Here is a 21,920-nt window from a genome sequence, read left to right as displayed (position 1 = left end):
CACACACACACACACACACACACACACACACACACTAGGTTAAAGACACTAGAACCGCGTCTGTTGCGTAAAAAAAAAAAAAAAAAAAAAAAAAAAAAACCCGCACCGCGGCTCGTCCCGCACACAACAACAGCAGCAGCCGCCGCCGCCACGCAGAGCACGAAGCTCCGCTCACCCGTTCATTCATTCATCCATCCATCCATCGGGAGCTCTTACTCGAACATGTCATGAGGCGTTCAGGTTCCAGAAAGAAGAGCGACGCTCCGCGGCGCTGCGCTGCGGGCTGAAGACGGACGGACGGACGGACGGACGCTCCCCGGCCCCGGTCCGCGGCTCTCCGCCTCAAAACGAGCTCATCCTCCCCGCCGAGCCGCCGCCGCCGCCGCTCCGCGATACACACTCCCTCTCCACTCTCTCCCCCCCACCAACCCCTACCCCTCCTCCGGTACCGGTACCGGACTGACCCGCTGCTGCCTGTGCCGAATGCAGGACCCGGGGACGGGCTGCGGCTCTGCGCCCATCCGTAATCTGTGTGCAGGGAGGAGGAGGAGGAGGAAGAGGGGGGGGAGGAGGAGGAGGAGGAGGAGGGGGGAGGGACCGTCTTTTCTCTCAAGACTCAAACTGAGCAGTTCCATCTCTCTCTCTCTCTCTCTCTCTCGCCCGTCATCGGATTGTTCCTTGTTCACATGGCAACATAAAAACCACTCACAAAAACGATGTAGCCCATACGCCAGGCCTGCAGGTGGCGCTGTAACGCCGCCACAGAAATACGTCAAAACAACAAAAAAAATACTCTGATTGAACAAATCCACCAGCAGCTCCTTGCGGCGCCACCCGGAGGCGGGAGTCCGCCACGTTGGCGTTGCCAAATCACGTCGCGGAGAGGGAGGCGGGGTTGTCGGGTTGAGAGGCGGGGCCGTCTCGTCTGGCCACACGGCAAAAGCCGAGGCGGCGTTTTCTAATTTCCCCCACTCTGGAACCCGTTCTTAAAATTTCGCGCGGATGACCGGGCAAAAAACCGTGGTTATATGAAACGGTGGTGTCGTGCGCCGTAATACCACTTTGAACCAGCAGGTGGGGCAGCAAGTCGCTCGTTCCAGCTCAATAAAGACTTGTTACAAAACCAATATAGCTGATCACCTGGAGGCTTTTCAGTTAGCATTAGCAGAGCATTATGTTAGCTTTAACCTCAGCAGAGCTGCCGTCTGTCTTTGTCCCCCTACCACTAGCAAAGTTAGCACACCGTTAGCTTTAGCAGAGCAGCTGGCTCACTCCCTTTCAGGATCTACTAGCCTTCCGTAAGCATTATTATCATGACGCAGCAGTTCTGTACCGCCGTTGTCACTACCAACGTCGGCGTTTACATTTCAAGCAGCTAGTTTTTTCCGTGTGTTGCTAGCCCCATTAGCCATCAGCATCGAAGCTCACTACGCCACCGTTCGCGTTAGAATCTGCCAAACTTGCGTTCTTTCTCCGTCCCGCTCATACGGCTAACTGATAGCATTAGCGTTATCCAAAGCTGTCGTGTTCGCCGTTACTATTTCAGCATGCTCCTCCTGCCTCACAGTGAGATGAGGGACGTTGTTCCCTGCAAGCTCAGCGGCTTAGCGAGTTAGCATTAGCTTTGTTCGTCCGAACGTCTTCGGATTGAACGCTGCCGATTCGACACATTTCACTGAAGGTTTTGGATTCCCCCCCCCCCCCCCCCCCCCCCCGGTTTCCCGGCGCTCGTCTGCCTGCAGCGCCTCCACCTGGCCCGAGTCCAGACCCCACCCAATCCCTCCACCCTTTAATCTGCCTGCTCATTTCTCTGGATTAGAGTCCACGTTATAATCCAGGCTGGCCTGAGCCGAGCCTCGTCGCCATCATTCTGCCTAATCTGCTTCCCTGAGGTTCACTGACGGCCCCCGAATGATGAGCAGAGTTTAAAAAAAAAAAAAAAAAAAAATCAGTCCAAGTGAAAACGTATCAAAATACACATTTTACTAAACAACCGCATCAGTTTATATCCTCACTTTATATATATATATATTAAAAAATAGGAATCTGTATCCTTTATCTGACGTTAGAGGAGGAAGATGCTCTATAAAGGAGGCTAGCTCTATGCAGACTTGTGAATTTTTGAAAAGAAGTGTCTCAGTGGAACGACGCTAATGCTACCCAACGCTATACAGGCTAATGCTAGTGACAGTGCGACATGTTGCGCTAGTTTGGGGATTAACGAAGCTCCGCCTCTCGTGGAATAGCAGCGGCTGCCCTTTAATGTTTAACGCTATGCTAATGCTAACCACGGTGTCAGACCCACTGAGAACATGATGCTCATGCTAAGATGCTAATTCCAACGGCAGCTCAGCAGATATGGGTGGTGCAGCCACCCAGACGCCGCTGCTGCTCTGACCCCAACGCTAACGCTAATGCTAACCCCACTAGCTCAGGGTTTCAACCAACAACACCACCACGAGAGGGTTACGGCTCGTTCAGTCTGCATAGTTCTGAAGCTAAACATCCGTGGAGGGACGAGGAGACGCTCTCCAGATTCCCCGCGGTAAAAACACCCAGGCCCTCACACGCGTTATCTAAGTCCATTTAAACTCTGGTGAAATCAACTAAAATCAGTAAAATGGGTCATTTTAGAAATGACGAGGTCAGTTTGAGAGACAAGACCTGACAAGTGAACTATAGATGAGCTCAGGTCATTTTTTCTGATTGATTAGAAGCTTAAAAAAAACAAAAAAACTTCAGCTGTGAAAAGAAATAATTCAAAGGTGATGATGTGATTGGCTGAGCTGATTTAAGATCTGATATTGACATAACTTTACAACTGATAAAATAAATACTTCTGTGCCTTTGCGTCACGTTTAGAGCTGGTCCTGGTCCTGGTCCCGTCAGACCTGGTTCCTGCAGTGCAGAACCCTGTTGGCAGGTGAAGTCCAGGTCCGACCCGGCGGGAGATTTTTCCCGCCGTTATGCAACAAAACCACCCGACGTGAAGCTGCTCCGGTTCACAAACCCGCCGTGACACTTTAGCAAAAAAGTCGTCACGGCGGCTCGAGCAGATTTATGAGACGAGCTTCTCTTCTGGTGACCGTGACGCTAACGCTAAATAGCACTAAAACGCAGAGTCAGACAGCCGACGATTTCTCCACGTCAAAGCAGTCGCACAGGAAAAGGAACTAATCTAAACGAACGCAACGTGTCGGCGTGACGCCGTCGCGGTAGCCTCGGGAGACTTCGCGGTCAAACCTGGTTTTCTCCTTTCAAACGCGTAGCCAAGTTTGCTCACGGCGCCAAAACACTTTTCAGACACGTGTAAGCAACTCCACGTGCAGCGGGAGCTCATCTACGGCGGGAAAAACATCCTTCCTCCATTTTGAATGTGAGCGTAGCCGAACGCCAGGCGCGCGAAACGTTTAGCCACACCTGAGGGCTTCAACACGCCGTCGCTAACGTTTTATAGACTCGAAGGACAAGCTGAGGAAAATGTCAAGGAGCGAGCGACACTCCGTCTGAGGCCGCGCGCACTAGATGCTAATGCTAATTGAATGGAGGGGGGGGGGGTGGGGGGGGATGGGGGGGGGGGACGAGATGTTAAACACATTCAGGGACGTTCGTGTGGCGCTAATGAGGTTTAGTCCCGCTGCAGTCAAGTGACTGTTGAATGAAATGACTATTAGCCGCGACTGATGCTGGAGAAACTGTGTGTGTGTGTGTGTGTGTGTGTGTGTGTGTGTGTGTGTGTGTCCCAGCTGTTCACACGGAGAGCCGCCCTCTGCCTGCCCTCTACGGCCCGCCGCAGAGCCACACACTGCCGCGCCCCATTGGACGGCCGTGACATCATCGGACGAGGGGCCTGCTCTCGTTGGCTGGCCGTGATGTCATCGCTCAGAGGCAGGATTAGAGGCGTGGTGGTGGTGCCCCCCTCCCCCCCTCCCCCCTCTCCCTCCCTCCCTCCCTCCCCCCCCCTGCGCTCTGGGTTTTGTCCTCGGCTCTCTTTGTTTACACTCCATACCAGACTCGTTCTCAGGAGCTCAATGTGGAGATTAAAGGGTTAAAATCAACAGTTTGGGCCGGAGTGAACCCGCCGAGCGCCGCGGTTCAGCCTCGCCGGTTTGATCGACGCCGGTTTCATTCCGGAGTCGAGGGCGACGGCGTGACGCCTTGGAGGGAAAAAAAACGCACATCGAGTGCAGTGGTGCGTTCAAGAGCGACGGGGAAAAAGTCCAGAATACAGTTATTGATTAACGTTGACGGGACAGAAACGTCCCACAGAGTCCGGGACAGGAGGAGGAGGAGGAGGAGGAGGAGGAGGAGGAGGAGGAGGAGGAGGAGGAGGAGGAGGAGGAGGAGGAGGAGGAGGAGAAGGAGGGCGAACCCTCCCGCTAATCACGCAGTGGGAAAAGTTCCCACTTCCCGCTTCCCCGCTCAATCCGTCGAGTCATTTCGGAAGGAAAAGTTCCCACTTCCCGCTTGATCCGTCGAGTCGTTTCGGAAAGGAAAAGTTCCCACTTCCCACTTCCCCGCTCAATCCGTCGAGTCATTTCGGAAGGAAAAGTTCCCACTTCCAGGTCACTCATGAAAGCACCAGGCATTTTCCCCAGTAATGAGAATTCACCTGTCAGACCGGGAAACCGGGACATTTCTGACAAGCCAACGTTTGTTTTTCAACCTTTTTTGAACCAAGGAACACTTTTTTCTTTTGAAAAAATCTGGAGTCACACCACCACCCGGAAATGTTAAAATGTGAAACTCTGTAGCCTCTATTAACAATATAAAGTCTTTCTCATCAAAGTTTTATCAACAGGAATCAAGTAAATACAGAAAAAAAGTATTTCCAAATTTCTTTTTTAAATAGTGTGAAACCTGGACCTGATGGATGAAGAGCTGAGATCCTGGTTCACATTCTTCCTTTTCAAAAACTTCTCCATCACTGTCACTGACACAGTACTTTGATACAAGATGGTAGCAGGAGGTGGAGATGAACCACACTGACGTCTGTCACTTTACATTTCACCGGCAAAGTTCTGTGCTGCCCTCTAGTGGTGAAGAGTATTTATACAGGATTACTCTGCAACACACTGTCGCTGTGAGAGCAAATGTTGTTTTTAGAAAAAAATGTGAAATTGGATAGTTTCCCACGACACACATGACTATATTTCGCGGAAACACCAGCGTGGCGCGGCACAGTGGTTGAAAAACACTGGTCTACAGGATAAACACCCCCCCTCCCCCCATGTTTCTATTCTAAAACCACTTTAACGGATCAATATAATAAAATAGCCAGACTTTATTAGCCTCATGATCTCTGCTATCGAGCTACAAAACAGCTGCCTCTATAAATAACACGAGATTCAGAAGCTTACTTTAAGACGTGGTCGTTTTTTTCTGGAGGTGATGGATGTTTAGTTTGACCATAAATCTGTCTCGGAGCTTTTTCCCGTGAGCGCAGAGGGCGAGGAGAGTCTGTCGGTGCAGGAAAATCCCGTCTCGAGTCGATGCAAATGCGCCGAGGTTCGTCTTTTAATGGGGGTTTCGAAAGGACTGAGACGGACAAATTAGAAGTGCTGACATGAGAGGACGCTCCGTCCCGGAGCCGCCGGTCTGCAGTTCGTCAGCACCGAGAACGGCCCCGGGGGGCAGGACCAAGTCCTCTGCGGGGGTTTTTTTCTTCAACATGCACCAGAAGTGGAGAGACGGACGGTGCGGTACCCGACCAGACACGAGTATCACTGCACCCTTAAAGTCCTAGTGAGACGTAAAACACTACTTTGCAAAAAACGATAGTTGGGGTACTACTTATTAAGTTCCTCCGACTCTGCCCCACCACTCTTCGTGGGCGTGACGTCAAGAGATGTGCAGATCTCGATCTGTTGTGTTTATATCGGCTTGTTTCCCTCTTAAATATCCAAGTTTTAACAGTGTTTTGAAGTTATAGTCGGCGTTTTATGAGCCTTGATGAAAGATTGAGCCTGGATGAGACCGAGAGAGGAGAAAAGGAGTAAGGGCGGCGGGAGCGGGTAGCGGCTAGCTCGGGCAGCTAGCGGCTAGCGGGAGCCGCTAGCTCGGGTGGCTAGTAGACGATCAGGTAATACCTGGACTCATCTTCGGTGATTCCGCAGTCAGAAAAGCGCTTGGACATGTTGGATCCAGGAAGCCGGTCGTTCTGCCAAAAGTCAGGAGTCTCAAAGCCTCAAAGCCTCAAAGCTCCGCCCAGCAGTGGAAATAGCGCCGTTTATCGGCTATTTTCTCGCAGATTGCCGTGTTTTAACATTTTACCCTCGGGGCCAGTTAGCAAAAAAAAATGTCCCTACAAGCGACAGCCAGAGTGTTTTGGAGGTCGAAGTTTCATTTCACTAGGACTTTAAAACACAACGTTTTAGGACCTGAAGGTGTGGAGGTGAAGAAAGTTGGTCGCATGGCCGTGAACTTTGGACGTTTCCTGTTTCTCCTCACAGACGATGTGTCGAGACACGAATGTCGAGATGTGATGACGGGAAATTGGAACATTGGTGACTGGAATGGAGTGTGTGTGTTCAGGTCCGTAGGACCTAGAATGTGTGTGTTCAGGCCCGTAGGACCGAGAGTGTGTGTGTTCAGGCCCGTAGGACCTAGAATGTGTGTGTTCAGGCCCGTAGGACCGAGAGTGTGTGTGTTCAGGCCCGTAGGACCTGGAGTGTGTGTTCAGGCTCCGGCGGTGGAACCCCGGCGGCACACTGACCTGCAGACGTCCCACTCGGAGTCTCTGCTGAGCAGGCTCCGCAGGGACCACCGGGAGCGCCGGCTGGGCGACGGGCTACGTGACCCCGAGCGAGACGGGGGCAGCAGCAGGTCACGTGACGGGCTGTCTCGACGCTCCTCCGCCCCCGGCGCGTCCCCGGCACCGGGGCGCGGCGAGGGGCTACGGCAGTCGGCGCCCCGCTCCGCCGACTCCTCCTGGACCACGATCTGCGGCGTCTGGCCCCACGGCGGCGTGGCGTGGCCGCACCGCTCTCCCTCGCCGCGCCTCTTGGTCCGGCTGCGGCTGCGGTGGGACGGGGCGAGGCGGCCGGGGCGGGACGGCCGCGGGCTGGGCGAGCGGGACCGGGACACCGTGTCGGAGGAGGACGGCGGCGTGGGGACGGCCGGCGCCGGCGTGACGCCCTCTGGTCCAACGGGCGCGGACATAGTCATCGCCGCCGATTCTCGGGGGGGTCAAACAAACCGGGACTCTTCAGAGGGTGGACTGTTTGTAACGTTCGGGGAGACGGGTGGAGTTGTTCGGCGTTTCGAAACGACTCGTCATTCCTCGTTTGTTTCTGGGGACGTCCGGCGGAGGCGAAACGTTTGGGGTCTTCGGCTCGTCGCGTCCGGCGAGACCAAACTTCCTGGGGAGTGAGAAGAGCACAAAACTTGGCATTTGGCACTGCAGCTGAACCGGAGGGCGTCGCCCTAATCGAGAGGTGAGTCGGTAAAAAGCTTCCCGCTGACAGAACCGACACCGAGCTCGCGGGCTATTTCTGTCGGCGGGGGCTCAGCCGCGTTCCGGGAATCGGGAGGCGTCTCGTGACAAAAACGGCTGCAATCGACCGGGAGGCTCGTCAATACGAGCCGGAGGCGATGTTGCGTGGGTTCGGGCGGAGGAGCAGCTTCTATCCAAACGTCTCCCTTCGGGCAAACTCAGAAATCCTTCGTCTTTCAATGAATCGGGGGAAAAATTCTCGTGATCTTTATTTGGATTGAACTGCTTACTGTGAACTCGGAAAAAAACCGCGGATCAGATCAGATCAATATTTCAAATCAATCAGGCCAAACAACTCTTCATCCACGGCTGGAGGCGAAGGCCAACAGAAGACAAGACATTCGTTCTGCCAGTTCCAATGAAATACGAGAAGATTCTGCATTCGTTCCAGTCAAAGTCCAACAAAGACCAACGACCGGCAAGATCGTTTTCCCAACAGTTCAAACGGCCCAATGACACGACCACGATTTCACGAAAACTCAAAACTTCCTGGGTGTCTGTTTCCGCCACAGCGCCGCTCCGAGTCGCAGTAAATTTAACTCCTTCAGACCCAACGTGGAAAAGAAAAAACACCCCGGGGCTCCGACATGCTGCCAAGAGTAACTCGCTCTTCTGCACACGCTCAGTAGCTTGTCAGAACAAAGCTTCCTCTTGTGGTTCCACGACTCTCCCAGTCCATACTCTCCTGGACCTGATGCTTTTATTTTGACAGTCACTGTTAACGACAACATCGTTTTCCCAAGCGCTGCCGTTTGAACGGGGCCAAGATTGAATCCGAACGTGTCATTGCCGAATGAATTAGCGGGAGCGTGTACGAAGTAGAGGTGAAGGTCGGGGGGAAAGTGAAGGCTGATATCTCAATGAGAGGACCTCACAGACCTTGGTGTGTGTGTGTGTGTGTGTGTGTATATTGCTCCATTGTTTGCCTTCAAAGCAGGCCCTTGCCAGATAAGGGTCGACCTGCCTGACAGTGTTTGATGTGATCTGTTTGAACAAGAACAATCTTGGCACCGACTTGTTTGTCCACAGTAATCCACCGTAATCTGCGCTCGGGCTGCACTCTGCCGTGTGGAGTTAATCGCTTGGCGTTGTGACGACCCGGCGCGTTGGCAAACGCCGTTTTAATGGCGACGAGGATTTTTTTTTTTGGGGGGGCTCCAGAACGATCTCGACTTTCCTCTGCGGGGAGGAAAAAGGGACGACGTTGGGGAGGCGGAGCTTCAGCGAGGAACTCCAGACTTTATCCTCCATTAATCCACACTTCTCAGTCACTCTTCTTTCTTTTCTCTCTCCAACGTGAGAGCACAGCGCCACACGCTGGCACACCACAGTACTACCGGCCGGAATCCCCGCCTCGCTACAAAGTAAAGAAGTTCCCCACTGCGGTGGGCAGTTATGATTCACCCAGTCACTGTGGGGAGCTTTATTTTGTAGAGAGGAAGTAGTTTTGTTGTTGGAGGATAAAGTCTGGACTTCCTCGCTGAAGCTCCGCCTCCCGTTCACCGTCTCCACACCGCCAACATTTTATTTTGAAACAATTTATCAAAGCGTTTATCTAAAAGTACATCGTTCTCTTATTGTATTTTATCTACTTATTGTTTACAAAAGATCGAGTGCAGTACGACAGTTTATTTTTTACTACTACATTACAAGATGTTTTTATATATTTAACAGGAGATACTTTTTTTTTTAAAACATGTTCAATAAACACTGTTCCAAATTCAAAAACATAATCGTGTAAATAATCATGATTTCAATATTGCCCAAAATTGTCCTGATGATTTTTTCCATAATCGAGTAGCCCTAATATATATATATATATATATATATATATATATATATGATTGCATACTGAATTGTCGTATGTCTGAAATGAATTAATACAAAAAAGAAACCCTAAACAACCACGTTACATTTAAAAAGCTACTGAAGTCGGAGGCGCGTTGTTCCACGCAGGACTCTTGAGGTTAGCATGTAGCATTTAGCTTCCCTGCCGCATGTATTCAGACTCTTCCAGTGACTTCCTGAAGCCTTGAAAGCTTCAGTTACGTGAAGGTATAATAAATAATAGAGTAAAAGTGAGGTTAGCTAGTAACGGCCGTGTTATCTTCTTTGACCGGAGTCACTTTTCTAGTTTCTGGCTTTACTTAATGCCACGTTTTTATTTTTCTGCCCATCGTGTTAAACGGACTAAAGCAGATGAACATTTTAAACTCCAGGACAAGAAACCAGAGTAGAATTATCACAGAACAGAAAAACTCTCATTGTGACTCGACTTTCGGTTTTATTCCAACTATTCCAATGTTTTCCAACATAAAGGTCAGAGTCAGAGTCAAACACTAGAAAACCCACAGGACTGAAATATCACACAAGACAAAGTATGAACTCTTTCCTGATTCAAAGACTCGATAACGACGCACATAAAGAAGCATCTCAACGATCTGGAATTATGTTGGTGGAAAAATGGTGAAAACGTGACATTGTACTGCTTCTTCTACTAAACTAAAACCTAAAAACTTTAAAATTATGATCCACTTTGTGACTTGATAGTTTCCCTTTATTGATACATTTCCATTAAAAACAAGCTCCTACAGTTTTCTGGAACGACATGAAATCAAGCCTCGTGTCAAACCCACAGATATATAGGAGTTAGAACAGAGGCCCTACATGGTAATTACAATTTTAAAGCGCGTAAATTCTATGTATTCCACCATGTTGATGTAATAAAACGTCTCTCAACCTGGACTGAAGCACAAACCATGGAGGTCCGTGAAGAACTTCACAAAAGTCACATGTATTGTATCATCATATGACCAGATAGCGAAGCGGGACTCTTTTGATCTGATCATGGACAAAAAAAACCAAACAATTATTAAACCTCTTTATCAACAATCATCGAGGTCCAGAACTGAGCAACGGAGGAGATAAAACACCGAAACTCTGCGACGTCCGGAACGTTGACGTTTCGGTGGAAATGTCCTAAACCCGCGAGAGGTTGAACCTGAGAACACAAACCTGTCAGTTCAGAAGTGAATAAACCCCCGAGGACCAGAGTAAAAAAAACAAAAAAAAAAACACTTCCTGCCGTGTGAAGCGTCTCACAGGAACACAAAACACACTTTCTCACTACGGAACGTTTGTTCTCACGTCGACGAAACCGAACAGAGCCCGACCGGGTCGTCCAAGAGAAAGGGACGGACGGACAAACCCGAAGGAATCCGGTGTAGTTTTTGGTCAAATTGTCCCAAAGACACAAGAAAACAAGTAAGAATCCGTGAATGCTGACGACAACAAACCAGATTTCATAGAACGTTCAACGCTCGGGTGATAATCCACTTGAACAACGCTCAATTAGACTTTATCCATCATTTCCAGAAACCAATGTCAACACCCCAGTTCCAGACATTTCCTATGAGGGGAGGAAAGATAAACACCGTGTCTGAATTTTATATATCTAGGGCAGGGGTGTCAAAGTCATTTCAGTTGAGGGGCCACATCCAACCCAACAAGTCCAACGTCACATATTAAACTGCAGAGACGGACAAATGTCAAAGTCTTTCCTTCTTTTGATCCTTTTGTAACTGCAAGGATTTGCCAGTCTATTCTGAAACTTGCATATTAAAGTTAATCAGATATGATTATATTTGCAAAAAGGAAACAATATTTGTATCTGGATATCGTATTTTTATTCGGGATTAAAACAATTTGTCGTCATCTGGAAAGTTTTTTGAGTTTACGTGTCTAAAGTATCACTTCACATAAATTGGACTCATTTTATTGTGAAAGGTGTTGTGTTATGTGACCTCCACAGATTGCATTCATTAATTCTGACCAAGGGCGGTTTTGAATGTCATTTTTGACAATCCAGTGTTTTTAGATCAGCCTCTTGTCAGTTTTCATTTTTATACTTAAAATCTTTTTTTAAAAATCCCATGGCGGGCCGGATTAGATCCTCTGGCGGGCCGCTTCTGGCCCCCGGGCCTCATGTTGGACACCCCTGGTCTTGGTGGTTAACGCGCGATTCCATTCTAAATTTCAAAGCGCATCTTAAGAACTCTCCGCTATAACTTGATTAACTTCAGACGTATCAGATCTCGTCTTTCTTTGGACATTTACGCCCCAATTGTCTCCCACTTGTCCTCCTGTCGTACCTGTTGGGGACGAGCTGGGGAAACTGCAACTAGACCCACTTGAGTCGGCGTGTAAACAAGCCGTAGAGGTCGAACCCTTTCATTGCATATTAACAGCCTGGACAAATACAACTTTCTAAGTTTGGAGGAATTTTAGGGTCTTCTCAAACGTACGCATGGTTTTCGAGATCTGACACGGCACGTCTCTGAGCTGTTCACAAACTACGAGCGCTCTGTAAACTCCAGTTTTTTTGGACAGTCAGCTCTTAACAGCTCGTTCCACGACACGGTGGGACGAGCTGCCGGAGGCCACGGGGACACAACAACTAAACACAACAACAAATTGAAAAACACAACGGCAAATTCAAAAACACAACAGCAAATTCAAAGACATTAATTTGCAGTTGTGTTTTTGAATTTGTTGTTGTGTTTTTGAATTAGCTGTTGTGTTTAGTCATTTTCTGTTGTGTTTTTGGATTTGCTGTTGTGTTTAGTCGTCTTCTGTTGTGTTTTTGGATTTGCTGTTGTGTTTAGTCGTCTTCTGTTGTGTTTAGTCATTTGTTGTTGTGTTTAGTCATTTGCTGTTGTGTTTAGTCATTTGCCGTTGTGTTTAGTCATTTGCCGTTGTGTTTAGTCATTTGCTGTTGTGTTTAGTCATTTGCCGTTGTGTTTAGTCATTTGTTGTGTTTAGTCATTTGTTGTGTTTAGTCATTTGCTGTTGTGTTTAGTCATTTGCCGTTGTGTTTTTGGATTTGCCGTTGTGTTTAGTCATTTGCCGTTGTGTTTAGTCATTTGCCGTTGTGTTTAGTCATTTGCCGTTGTGTTTAGTCATTTGCCGTTGTGTTTAGTCATTTGCTGTTGTGTTTAGTCATTTGCTGTTGTGTTTAGTCATTTGCCGTTGTGTTTAGTCATTTGCTGTTGTGTTTAGTCATTTGCTGTTGTGTTTAGTCATTTGCTGTTGTGTTTAGTCATTTGCCGTTGTGTTTAGTCATTTGCCGTTGTGTTTTTGGATTTGCCGTTGTGTTTAGTCATTTGCCGTTGTGTTTAGTCATTTGCCGTTGTGTTTAGTCATTTGCCGTTGTGGTTTGCACTTCCGGGCCACCGTAACGGTCCCCTTTTAAATGAATACATGAAAATGAAATCAAAAACGACATGTCGGTGCGACCGAACGAGAAGAACGGCAGAAACGACTGAAGATAAGAGTTCTTAGAATGTTTGGGTAATAACTCACTAATAATAATAATAATAATAATAATAATGCTGAAGACACCGGATAGAAAACCACACCTCCTGTTCCTTAGAACCTTCAACGTTTGAGCCACTGGTGTAATGATGACATCATCAAACCAGAGATAAGATTCAACAGAACCTTCAAGGTTTTGAGTCACAGTCCAGGAAAGTAGTGTTGACAAATTAGAAATCAGATTTTCCGAGAAGCTCCAACAGCCGGGGTGAGAATCCACTTGAAGAGAACCGTGCTGAATCGGACTTTATCTGTCACTTCCATGCACATCAAAATGAAACGTCAACGACAACAAACCCGAAGAACAACAGAAACAACTTGAAGATAAGGTTTTTTTTTTACTCAGAAACTTCATCAGGTCAGAATCCAACCAGACGAACATCAGACACAACTTTAGAGCAAAGTTGTCCAAGCCTGGCTCCACTTTACAAACCCCCAAAACACGACTTTAAGAGTATTTCTGAACATTTTGTCTCCTGACCTTTGACCCCCGAGCCTCACATCCACAAACAAGTTTCTATTCTTCAGGGCTTAATTCCAGCAGATGTCACAGTGTCCCCCCCCCCAAAAAAAAAACTTCTGTATGCAAATCAGACCATATTGAGGGGAACAATGCCTCGTTTACAACTTGCAGATCTCCACACACGACCCGACAAATCTGCGGTCTGACGAGCCGGTGGAGGTCGGCGGGTCGAGGTGGCCGCTCCGATCACACCTGTGGAGGCTTTTGTTTGCCCCCAAAAACACACCGGTGGAGCTCCTACCTCCCATTGGACGAGTTCCCCCCGGTCCTGCCGTCCTGCTCGGCCTCGAACACGAGCCGGGCCACGGTCCGCGGGGTGAGGTTAAAATCCGCTTTCTCGCAGGAGCACATCAACATGGTTCGGCTCGGCCGGAGCTAATCCCCCGTTAGCATCCGGCTAACGACTCCTTTGAAGGCCGAGAGACGGCGAGACAGAGCGAGAGAGAGAGGAGCCCGGAGAGAGATGAGTACCCCGGCTAACACGCTTTAAATGCCGGCCGAGGCGGTCCACCGACCCGGAGCGCCTCCATTGTCACGTTAAACGGTACAAAAAAAGAGAGTGTCCGGCCCGGGGCTCGGCTCGGCGGACTGGCTCCGCTCCGAGACCCGCTGGAAAGCAACAGACGATCCGTTTGGGGCAGAAAACTCAAAAGGAACCGAGACACCGAATCAACATGACAGAAAGGAGGGAGGAGGAGGGGGGGGGGTCGACTTAAACTCCTAAATAAATAATAGCACAAACTAACTCAAGTCACGTGACGTAAAAACTCACAATTATATCTAATGTGTACTATACAAATAGAGTAAAAATTTAAGTCACTATATCGCACTGTAGTGTAAACACGAAACGGCTCACGAAAGCGAACACCCCTCCGCTCAACTTTGTGGTACGGTCCGGAAAAATAACTGTTCAGAGGATGTGGCGACGACAAACAGCGGCCGCGGACACAAAGACGTCCAGAAGTCACTTTGAATACACGTTTGAACAGCCACCGACAGGGTGGATTTAACACTGTGGGGTGGGGGTGGGGGTGGGTTATCATGTGTTATGAAGCAGTGAAGGCAACCGGATGATTTCTGAGTTCACGTGAAGGGAGATGATGCGGTGGAAGTCCAGCTGCGACCTCTGCCGTCCCAGCAGGGGGTTTACCACCACGGCCACGTCCAGCGTCAACATTGTGTGCCCCTCCAGTGACGTCACTGATATGGGGGGCGTGGTTATAGGTCGAGAGGCGGGGCCATGACATAATCGTTTTCAGCTAAAAGTGCATTTTAGTCCATCAGTTGAGGCGGCATTTTATTTATTTATTTATTTTTTACATTTCCTGCTGCTGTTTATTATTATTATTATTTATTTATTAATTTTTTATATAAAAAAAATACATTTTTAAATACATTACAGTCATTCCAATGTGCTTTTATAGAGAAAGTAGAAAAGCCCAACATATCCACATGAGCAAGCAGGTTTGTTTGCGACTGTGGAAAGGAAAAACTCCCCCCAACAGGCGGCATTTTAAAAAAATGTCGACACTGGAACCTTTAAAAAAAAAAAAGTTTTCAGGCTCCTAAAACGCCGCGAGGGTGAACGATCGGGCCAAAAGCGACGGTCACGTGAGACGGCGTTGTCGTGTGGGCGGGGCCTAAGACGAACGTCTGGAATAAGATGGAATAAAAAAAAAAAAAGCTGGAATAACTAGCCTGGAATAAACTAAGTGAGAAATGATGAGAGTGGGAGGAGCTAAATGGACTCACCTTTGGCCTCCTGCAGGAGAAACATGTCCTCACACAGTGCTGAGGGGCAGGTGGTGGTGGATCGGGGCAGGTGGGGGCACTTAGAGGCGGGATGGAGGAGGATGTGATGCTCTGCAGGAGGATCACTTCATCTGATGCGAGTTGAGGCTGCATGATGGATGAACATTTTAGCAGAAACTCACATCCTGTTTTTTTTTTTTTTTTTTAAACATTTATGACTTTTTAATTAATAATCTAATTAGCTGGATGAATATTTCTTTTTTTCCCCTGAAAAACTTACATTTACAAGTTTATGACACAAACATGCAGATTTCATGACATTATAGAGCATCTTCCTCCTCTAACGTCAGATTATAGAGCATATTCTTCCTGTAACATCAGATTATAGAGCATCTTCCTCCTCTAGCATAAGATTATAGAGCATCTTCCTCCTCTAACATCAGATTATAGAGCATCTTCCGCCGCTAATGTCCATCCAGCGGTCGTCTCCCCTCACACACACACACACACACACACACACACACACACACACACACACACACACACACACACACACACACACACACACACACACACACACACACACACACACACACACACACACACACACACACACACACACACACACACACACACACAGTGTCCTCACCTGGAGGACGTCCATCCAGCGGTCGTCTCGTCTCACACACACTGCAGGGCATCGCAGTGACTTGGCACTTTCCGGTCCAGCCTGGGCTTCCAGAGCATCGTCTCCCGGCTGCAGTGTATGTGTGTGTGTGTGTGTGTGTGTGTGTGTTGCACACACACACCACAAACTGCAGCTTTACGAGGAGGTGTGTTGCTCTTCACAGTTGGCAGCTGAATGAGACTGGAAACTGGAACCGACCTAAAAATATACGAACGAGAGAGAGAGAGAGAGAGAGAGAGAGAGAGAGAGAGAGAGAGAGAGAGAGAGAGAGGTGGGCCAACCACTGTTTATGTCTTAATGTGTAAGGTCACAAAACAAACAAACACACACACACACACACACACACACACACACACACACACACACACACACACACACACACACACACACACACATACACACACACACACACACACACACACACACACACACACACACACACACACAAACAGTCCAACCTTAACCTCAGTCTGACCTTGACACATTTCCTCATCAACGTCTCATCATGTCCTCGATTTATGTCCACACGAGGACGAGTCCCTGTAATGTGGCGAAACACACACACACACACACACACACACACACACACACACACACACACACACACACACACACACACACACACACACACACACACACACACACACACACACACACACACACACACACACACACACACACACACACACACACAGTTCTTCATGTTTCAACCTTCCCAGTAATCCCCCCCCCCCCCCCCGGGTAGTTGTTTCTGCCCCCTCCTGGTTATTAGTCACAGTCACAGAAGGTCAGGGGAGGCGAGGACCCTCCTCGTCACATGACCTCGGTCACTCCTCCGTGAAATCATTATTTAAGAAAAAAAACAAAAAACAACTTTCATTCAGCCCCTTCGTCTTCCTGGAGCCACGGAGATTCTGAATGAGTTTATTGTGTCACTGGACAAAAAAAACAAAACAATGTTCAGCAGTTTTTATTGACTTTCTGAGGCTTTTGACAAAGTCGCCCGTGGCGTTCTGCTTCAGACTCTTTAAAATGATCTTTGTGAACGAACTCAGCGTGTGCAGGTTGATGGCGGCACCTCCAAGTTACTTCCCGTGTCCAAAGGGGTTCCACAGGGGTCGGTCCTCGGGCCCCCCATGTTATTTATAACCTACCCTCGATCACAATGGTGTGGATGCTCGCTTTCAGCTTTACGCTGATGACACAGTCATTTAAACGAAGGTTTTGTGTTTTCACTTATAGACCGCCGTGCAAAACTCAGTCGACGGAGACTGGAAACACTAACGAGTCCCAACGGGGGCGGCGGGTCCTTGTTGTTGGCGGCTGACGGAGGGCGGAGGGCGGAGTTCCCCCGTGTCCAGGTGGACGCTGGGTGGTTCTCCAGTCGACGCTCCTCTCTCACCGCATTTTGTTTAAACAAATGAGGCCTGAGAATTGAAGAGCCGGGAACCTTCCAGAGCGTCGAGCTCCTCCTCCAAACACAGGAGCTCCACAACAGACGTTCCCCGTCTGGAGGTGGAGAACCAGAGTCTGACTCGTGGATCAGGTCTCTCTCGCTCTCAGGTTTCCTCGCGGCTCCTCCTCCGGGTTCACGGGATCTAAATTTATCCTCCTCAGGCCTCGGCCCCCTCGGACCTCCTGAGAAACTCTTAAAGAAGCTTTTCCAGTTCTCCCGGGGCGTCGGAACCCTTCGGAACTCTTTGGAACCCTTCGGAACCCTTTGGAACCGCCGTGAACTGTTCCCTCTGGATTAACCAGACACTTTCCTCCAGCATGAAGGACGAGGATTGAAGGGTTGTTGGGTTTTTTTTGTGTTTTTTTTTTTTTTTTTTGCTGCAGGAAGCGGCAGAACTTTATTGACGAGCCGTAGAACAGCAGCAGTCATGCACGTTCTGTCCCTGTTTGTTGTCTTCAGCCTTCTTGGTGAGTTTTAAATCACTTCACTAATGTGTGGAAGCGGCAAAAACTCAACTCAGATGAATCGAGGAATTCTGCTTCGGAAACGTGTTTCGTGGTTTGGTGTTTTTAAAAACAATGATTAATACTTCAAAACGTCATCTTCAGTCATTTAAATGAAATTAATATGCTTTTTGAAAGTTTTTAGCTCATGAATACACCTTAAAAGTTTATTGCACTCTATTCTAATTTGCCCTAAATTTGCATTTTATCTTTTAAAATTAGTCTATGGAAATCTGCACTTACTTTAACTATTATATTCTGTCAAATCAGTTTAATACGTATTAGATCTAAAGACGTTTTGGTCAAAGTGTTGGACTTTTCACAGTAAATCACTCTTGTCTTCAGTTGTGAAACAGTTCAATCTTATTCCTCCCGATGTCGCGCAGACGTGTCCCTGCGTTGTTGACAAGCCAATAAAGCTAACGAGGTAGCCACTGCGGTTGACCGACGACATCACGGTGTATCTTCCTCTCCCTCCCGCTGCCTCGGCAGTGTGCCGGTGTCACGGCGGCTGTGCCGAGGTGGACTCCATGACCGAGGCGGTGCTGGGACAGGGTTTCCTGCTGGGCTGCATCTCCTGCAAGAATCGCGAGGAGGTCCCCGCTCAGTCCGTCGTGGACTGGCACTTCAGGCCGCCGGGCCGGGACCAGTTCGTCCACGTGAGTTTGAACGCCGCCGTACAACAACCCCCCCCTCCACGTCCACACAGAAACCCGTCACTTTCTCCTCGTCGTTCTTCCAAAGCGACTCCGCGAAAACTACTCAAAACCACGGAGTGCACCTGCCAGGCTGGCAGGTGGCGCTAGCTTCCGCAGCTCCACCCGGAGCAGGTCGTCCGCCGTGTGGGTGGTGTTTATGACGACTGGCTGGAGATAGGTGTGTGACGGAAAATTAAAAAGTCAACTGGTGCCACTGGGAAAAAATACAAGAAAATTAGACCAAAAACCATTCTGATAGCTTAACAAGTAAGGAATTTATTGGCAAAAAAAAGTTTAGAATTAGTGGAATTGTCTTAAAGGTAGTTAGAACACAAATCTGTGACCGAAAACTTTTTCCAATTAAAACACTTCACGATATCTCAATGAAACTTTCAGGGAAGGTGTGTCTCTTTATACTCTTCCAACTGAAGGAATAATAATATATATTTTAAGTTTGTTCTTGGTCTGAAATTAATTTGATAGTATTAAGATTGGAGCTGCCACACCCTGCCACAGTACTACATACTACCTGCTACCACACCTTGTTTATTGTATCAGTCCCTTTTTATCCATAGACATGTTTTTCTAATAACCTGGTAAATGTGTGTGATGTATTTTTATTATATTGATCAATAAGAAATCAAATCCTCTTCCTTTTCCTCTTCAGGCAACTTTTTTTCTGAATCATAAAAAGTCCTGAAATCTTGGGATTGGAAAGTGAAAATAATCCCAAATACGTCGTCTTACCTTTCAAAAGCATCACTTAATCCGTTGACTTTGGTTTTAATGTGCTGAAGTCGAGTGACAAACACCTCACAAAGCTAAATACTGCTAGTATTTATCATTCACTTGACTTATACCTGACTTAAACTTATACTAATGCTGCTAATAGTTAAAAAGCCCCTTGTTTACACGACAATGTTTTCAGTACAAAGTTTTCCACGGGTACACTTTGAAGATGATGTCCGTTCACATGGAGATAGCAGACACGCTCAAAGCAATGTCGTTTTCACACTGCGCCTTTGAAGATGCCATGTTAGCATTACCATGGCAACATCAGAACATGCAGGTTCAGTTCAAAGATCAAAGCCTTTGATGTTCAATGGATCACAGTCTGGTGACAACATGATGCTATGAAGTCATTGAGCAGAGGCTACAAAGATGACCAACTGATGTTTCAGTTCACAACACTTGACGGCGAGACGACAGGAGCATGAGCAACAGTTGTATGATTTAAACAACAAAAGATGTCACAGCGTTTTACTTCAAAAATGAAAAGAACACCCAAAACACTGGCAGGGTATACCAATAAGATAATCGAGCAATTTCAGATTGAGCTGAATTTCTACAGAACCTTCAGCGAAGACCGGCTTGAGGAGTGCGATCAGCTCTGGGGTCTCTTCTGGAGAGCGCAAGACGAAAAAGACAAACTTCTGAGAGACCAGGAGGAGGAGGTTCAGGCCTTGAAAAAGAGTCTCCAGTCACAAAGAGAAGAAACTGAGAAGACGTTGAAGGAGAATGCCTGCAAAATCGAAGGGCTGTTGCAGACCTGTCATACGCAGAAAGAAAAGTACCGTGAGCACATGGGCGACTGTGAGCGCAACACTCAGAAGCTTCAATTAGAAGTGTACACCCTCAAATGTGCCTTGGACCCTAAGGAGAGCGAGTGTGAGAATCTCCAAAAGGAACTGAAGAAAAAGGGCGATGAGGTAACAACCGTCAGGACCAAGCTATATGAGGAGAACGTCTACAAGGTCACTTCAGAAGTCTGCAGTTTGAAACTTGACAGTGGGAAACTGCTGACCGAGAAGGAGGAGTTGAGCCACCGGGTCAGAGCTGTGGAGTCCAAAGTGGCACAGTTGGACTCTGAGCTCCGTGACAAAGAACAACGGCTGAGAGACAAGGAGGAGGAGTTTCAGGCCATGGCAATCAGTGTCCAGTCAGAAAGAGAAGAAACTAAGAAGTTGAAGGAGAGAGCGAACATGGTCAATGCCCTGTACGAAACCTTGAGGAATCAGGAAGAAAAGTACAACAAGGACGCTCGCATCATTCAGTTGCAGACGCATGGTGTCACTAGTGCCTTGCACCAGAGGGATAACGTATGTGGCTATCTCAAAAAGAACCAGAGCAAAAAGAATGACGACAGGACCGGCACTGGGCTGACGAAGGCCGTGTGCGGATCGTTCCATCAGGGGGACAGGCGCTTTAAGTATGGCGGAGTCCAGTGCATGGCCATAGCTACGGCTAGCTTAGCCAAACACACGACGAAGAACGTGTTCTCGTGGGAGAGGGATGACCTTGATCACGCTCTGGTGTTAGGTGATAAAATGTACACGCATTTACGGGACACCACCTTTCACGATCCTTCAGGTATGCTGTCTCTCCCAGATTTGCCAGAGCAGTATAAGTTAGGTGAGCAGGTGTTCGGCTTTACTTGTGGCGACACGGTGTCAGGCGACATAGACGTGACTGAGGGCGAGCTCCTCGATATTGGCGTGCTCTACAGTCTGAGAAAAGGACTGGAGAGGATGTTCAGTGAGTTCAGCACATGTCTCTTGACAATGTGTGCATACACGTCGGCCATCATCTGTGAGGACGGACGCTTCGCCGTGGTGGACAGTCACTCGCGCAACGACCGCGGCTTGGTACAGGCAAAAGGCACCAGTGTGCTTCTGCAGTTTGCTTGCCTTGACGACCTGTACTCCTACATCTGCCGTTTGGCTCGCTGCCTCAGCTCAGGAGAGAAGCCCTTTGAGCTCACTGGCATGATTATCAGTGGGGGTGACGGTCCAGCGTCGTCTGGTTTTCCCTGAGGAGATTCACCCCGTTGGGACGATGTGTCCTCCGCCACCAGAGTCCCGGCGGGTTGGTCTGTGGCTGCCAGGCCAGTGCCGTCTGGTGTTTCCCTTGAGCAAAGGGGTCAGGAAACCTTGAATGCTAAAATGCATTTCCCCTGAGAGCCACGTGACCGACCCCTGAATACATCTACGTGTGCATTTTTAAGACATAATAACTCGTGGCGCTCCGAGCGATCGGCCACCGATAATTACCGGCCGATCTGCGTGGACAATACGAGAACGGCGTTTGCTGATCAATGCCTTTCGTTGCCGATCACAAAAAAAAACCGCCGCCCCCTTTCCTTCACGCTGTGCAGGCGCGCGGCTGCAAACATCAACGACAACCACGTCGGCCGTGTGGAACTGCTTCAACACAACAAACTTGATCCGACATTTGAAGAACAAACACCTGTATTAACAATGAGAGCGGTTTTGTAAACCTACAATGACTAAAGGAGAAGATAAAGACATTTGGTTGCAGATTTATTATCAAAACAATTTGCAACAAGGACATTTCCAAGAGGTCATTGAACGCACCACGGCACTCAGAGAGCACGGAGCTCGAGTGCAGCTTACTAGCGCTCACTACAAACTC

General features: G+C 48.3%; 3 protein-coding genes across 3 annotated transcripts in view; 1 reads left to right on the top strand and 2 right to left on the bottom strand.

Annotated features, from left to right (window-relative positions):
- The window catches only part of LOC308133039 (protein Aster-A-like), a 31,514-nt gene extending 17,505 nt beyond the window's left edge, over nucleotides 1-14,009 (bottom strand). The window contains 1 exon segment of the mRNA XM_080500301.1: nucleotides 13,633-14,009. Within this exon segment, the coding sequence (XP_080356427.1) occupies nucleotides 13,633-13,748 (116 nt within the window). The 5' untranslated portion in view covers nucleotides 13,749-14,009.
- Nucleotides 6,679-15,169, bottom strand: LOC308133755 (uncharacterized protein; the record flags this gene model as incomplete). Its single annotated transcript, XM_080501266.1, has 2 exons — nucleotides 15,144-15,169; nucleotides 6,679-7,361 (listed from the first exon to the last, which is right to left on the bottom strand). Exon 2 carries the CDS (start codon nucleotides 7,165-7,167, stop codon nucleotides 6,679-6,681), a length of 489 nt encoding a protein of 162 aa, XP_080357392.1. The 5' UTR covers nucleotides 7,168-7,361; nucleotides 15,144-15,169.
- Nucleotides 15,170-17,440: 2,271 nt separating this feature from the next.
- LOC308133059 (sodium channel regulatory subunit beta-1) overlaps nucleotides 17,441-21,920 on the top strand; it is a 5,978-nt gene continuing 1,498 nt past the window's right edge. Inside the window, exons 1-2 of the mRNA XM_080500328.1 lie at nucleotides 17,441-17,754; nucleotides 18,283-18,449. Coding sequence (XP_080356454.1) covers nucleotides 17,715-17,754; nucleotides 18,283-18,449 — 207 coding nt within the window. The 5' untranslated portion in view covers nucleotides 17,441-17,714. The remainder of the gene's footprint in view (nucleotides 17,755-18,282; nucleotides 18,450-21,920) is intronic.

The sequence above is a fragment of the Blennius ocellaris genome (assembly GCF_963422515.1).
Source record: "Blennius ocellaris genome assembly, chromosome: 8".
Classification (NCBI taxonomy): Eukaryota; Metazoa; Chordata; class Actinopteri; order Blenniiformes; family Blenniidae; genus Blennius; species Blennius ocellaris.
This window is presented reverse-complemented; position numbering and strand designations above follow the sequence as displayed.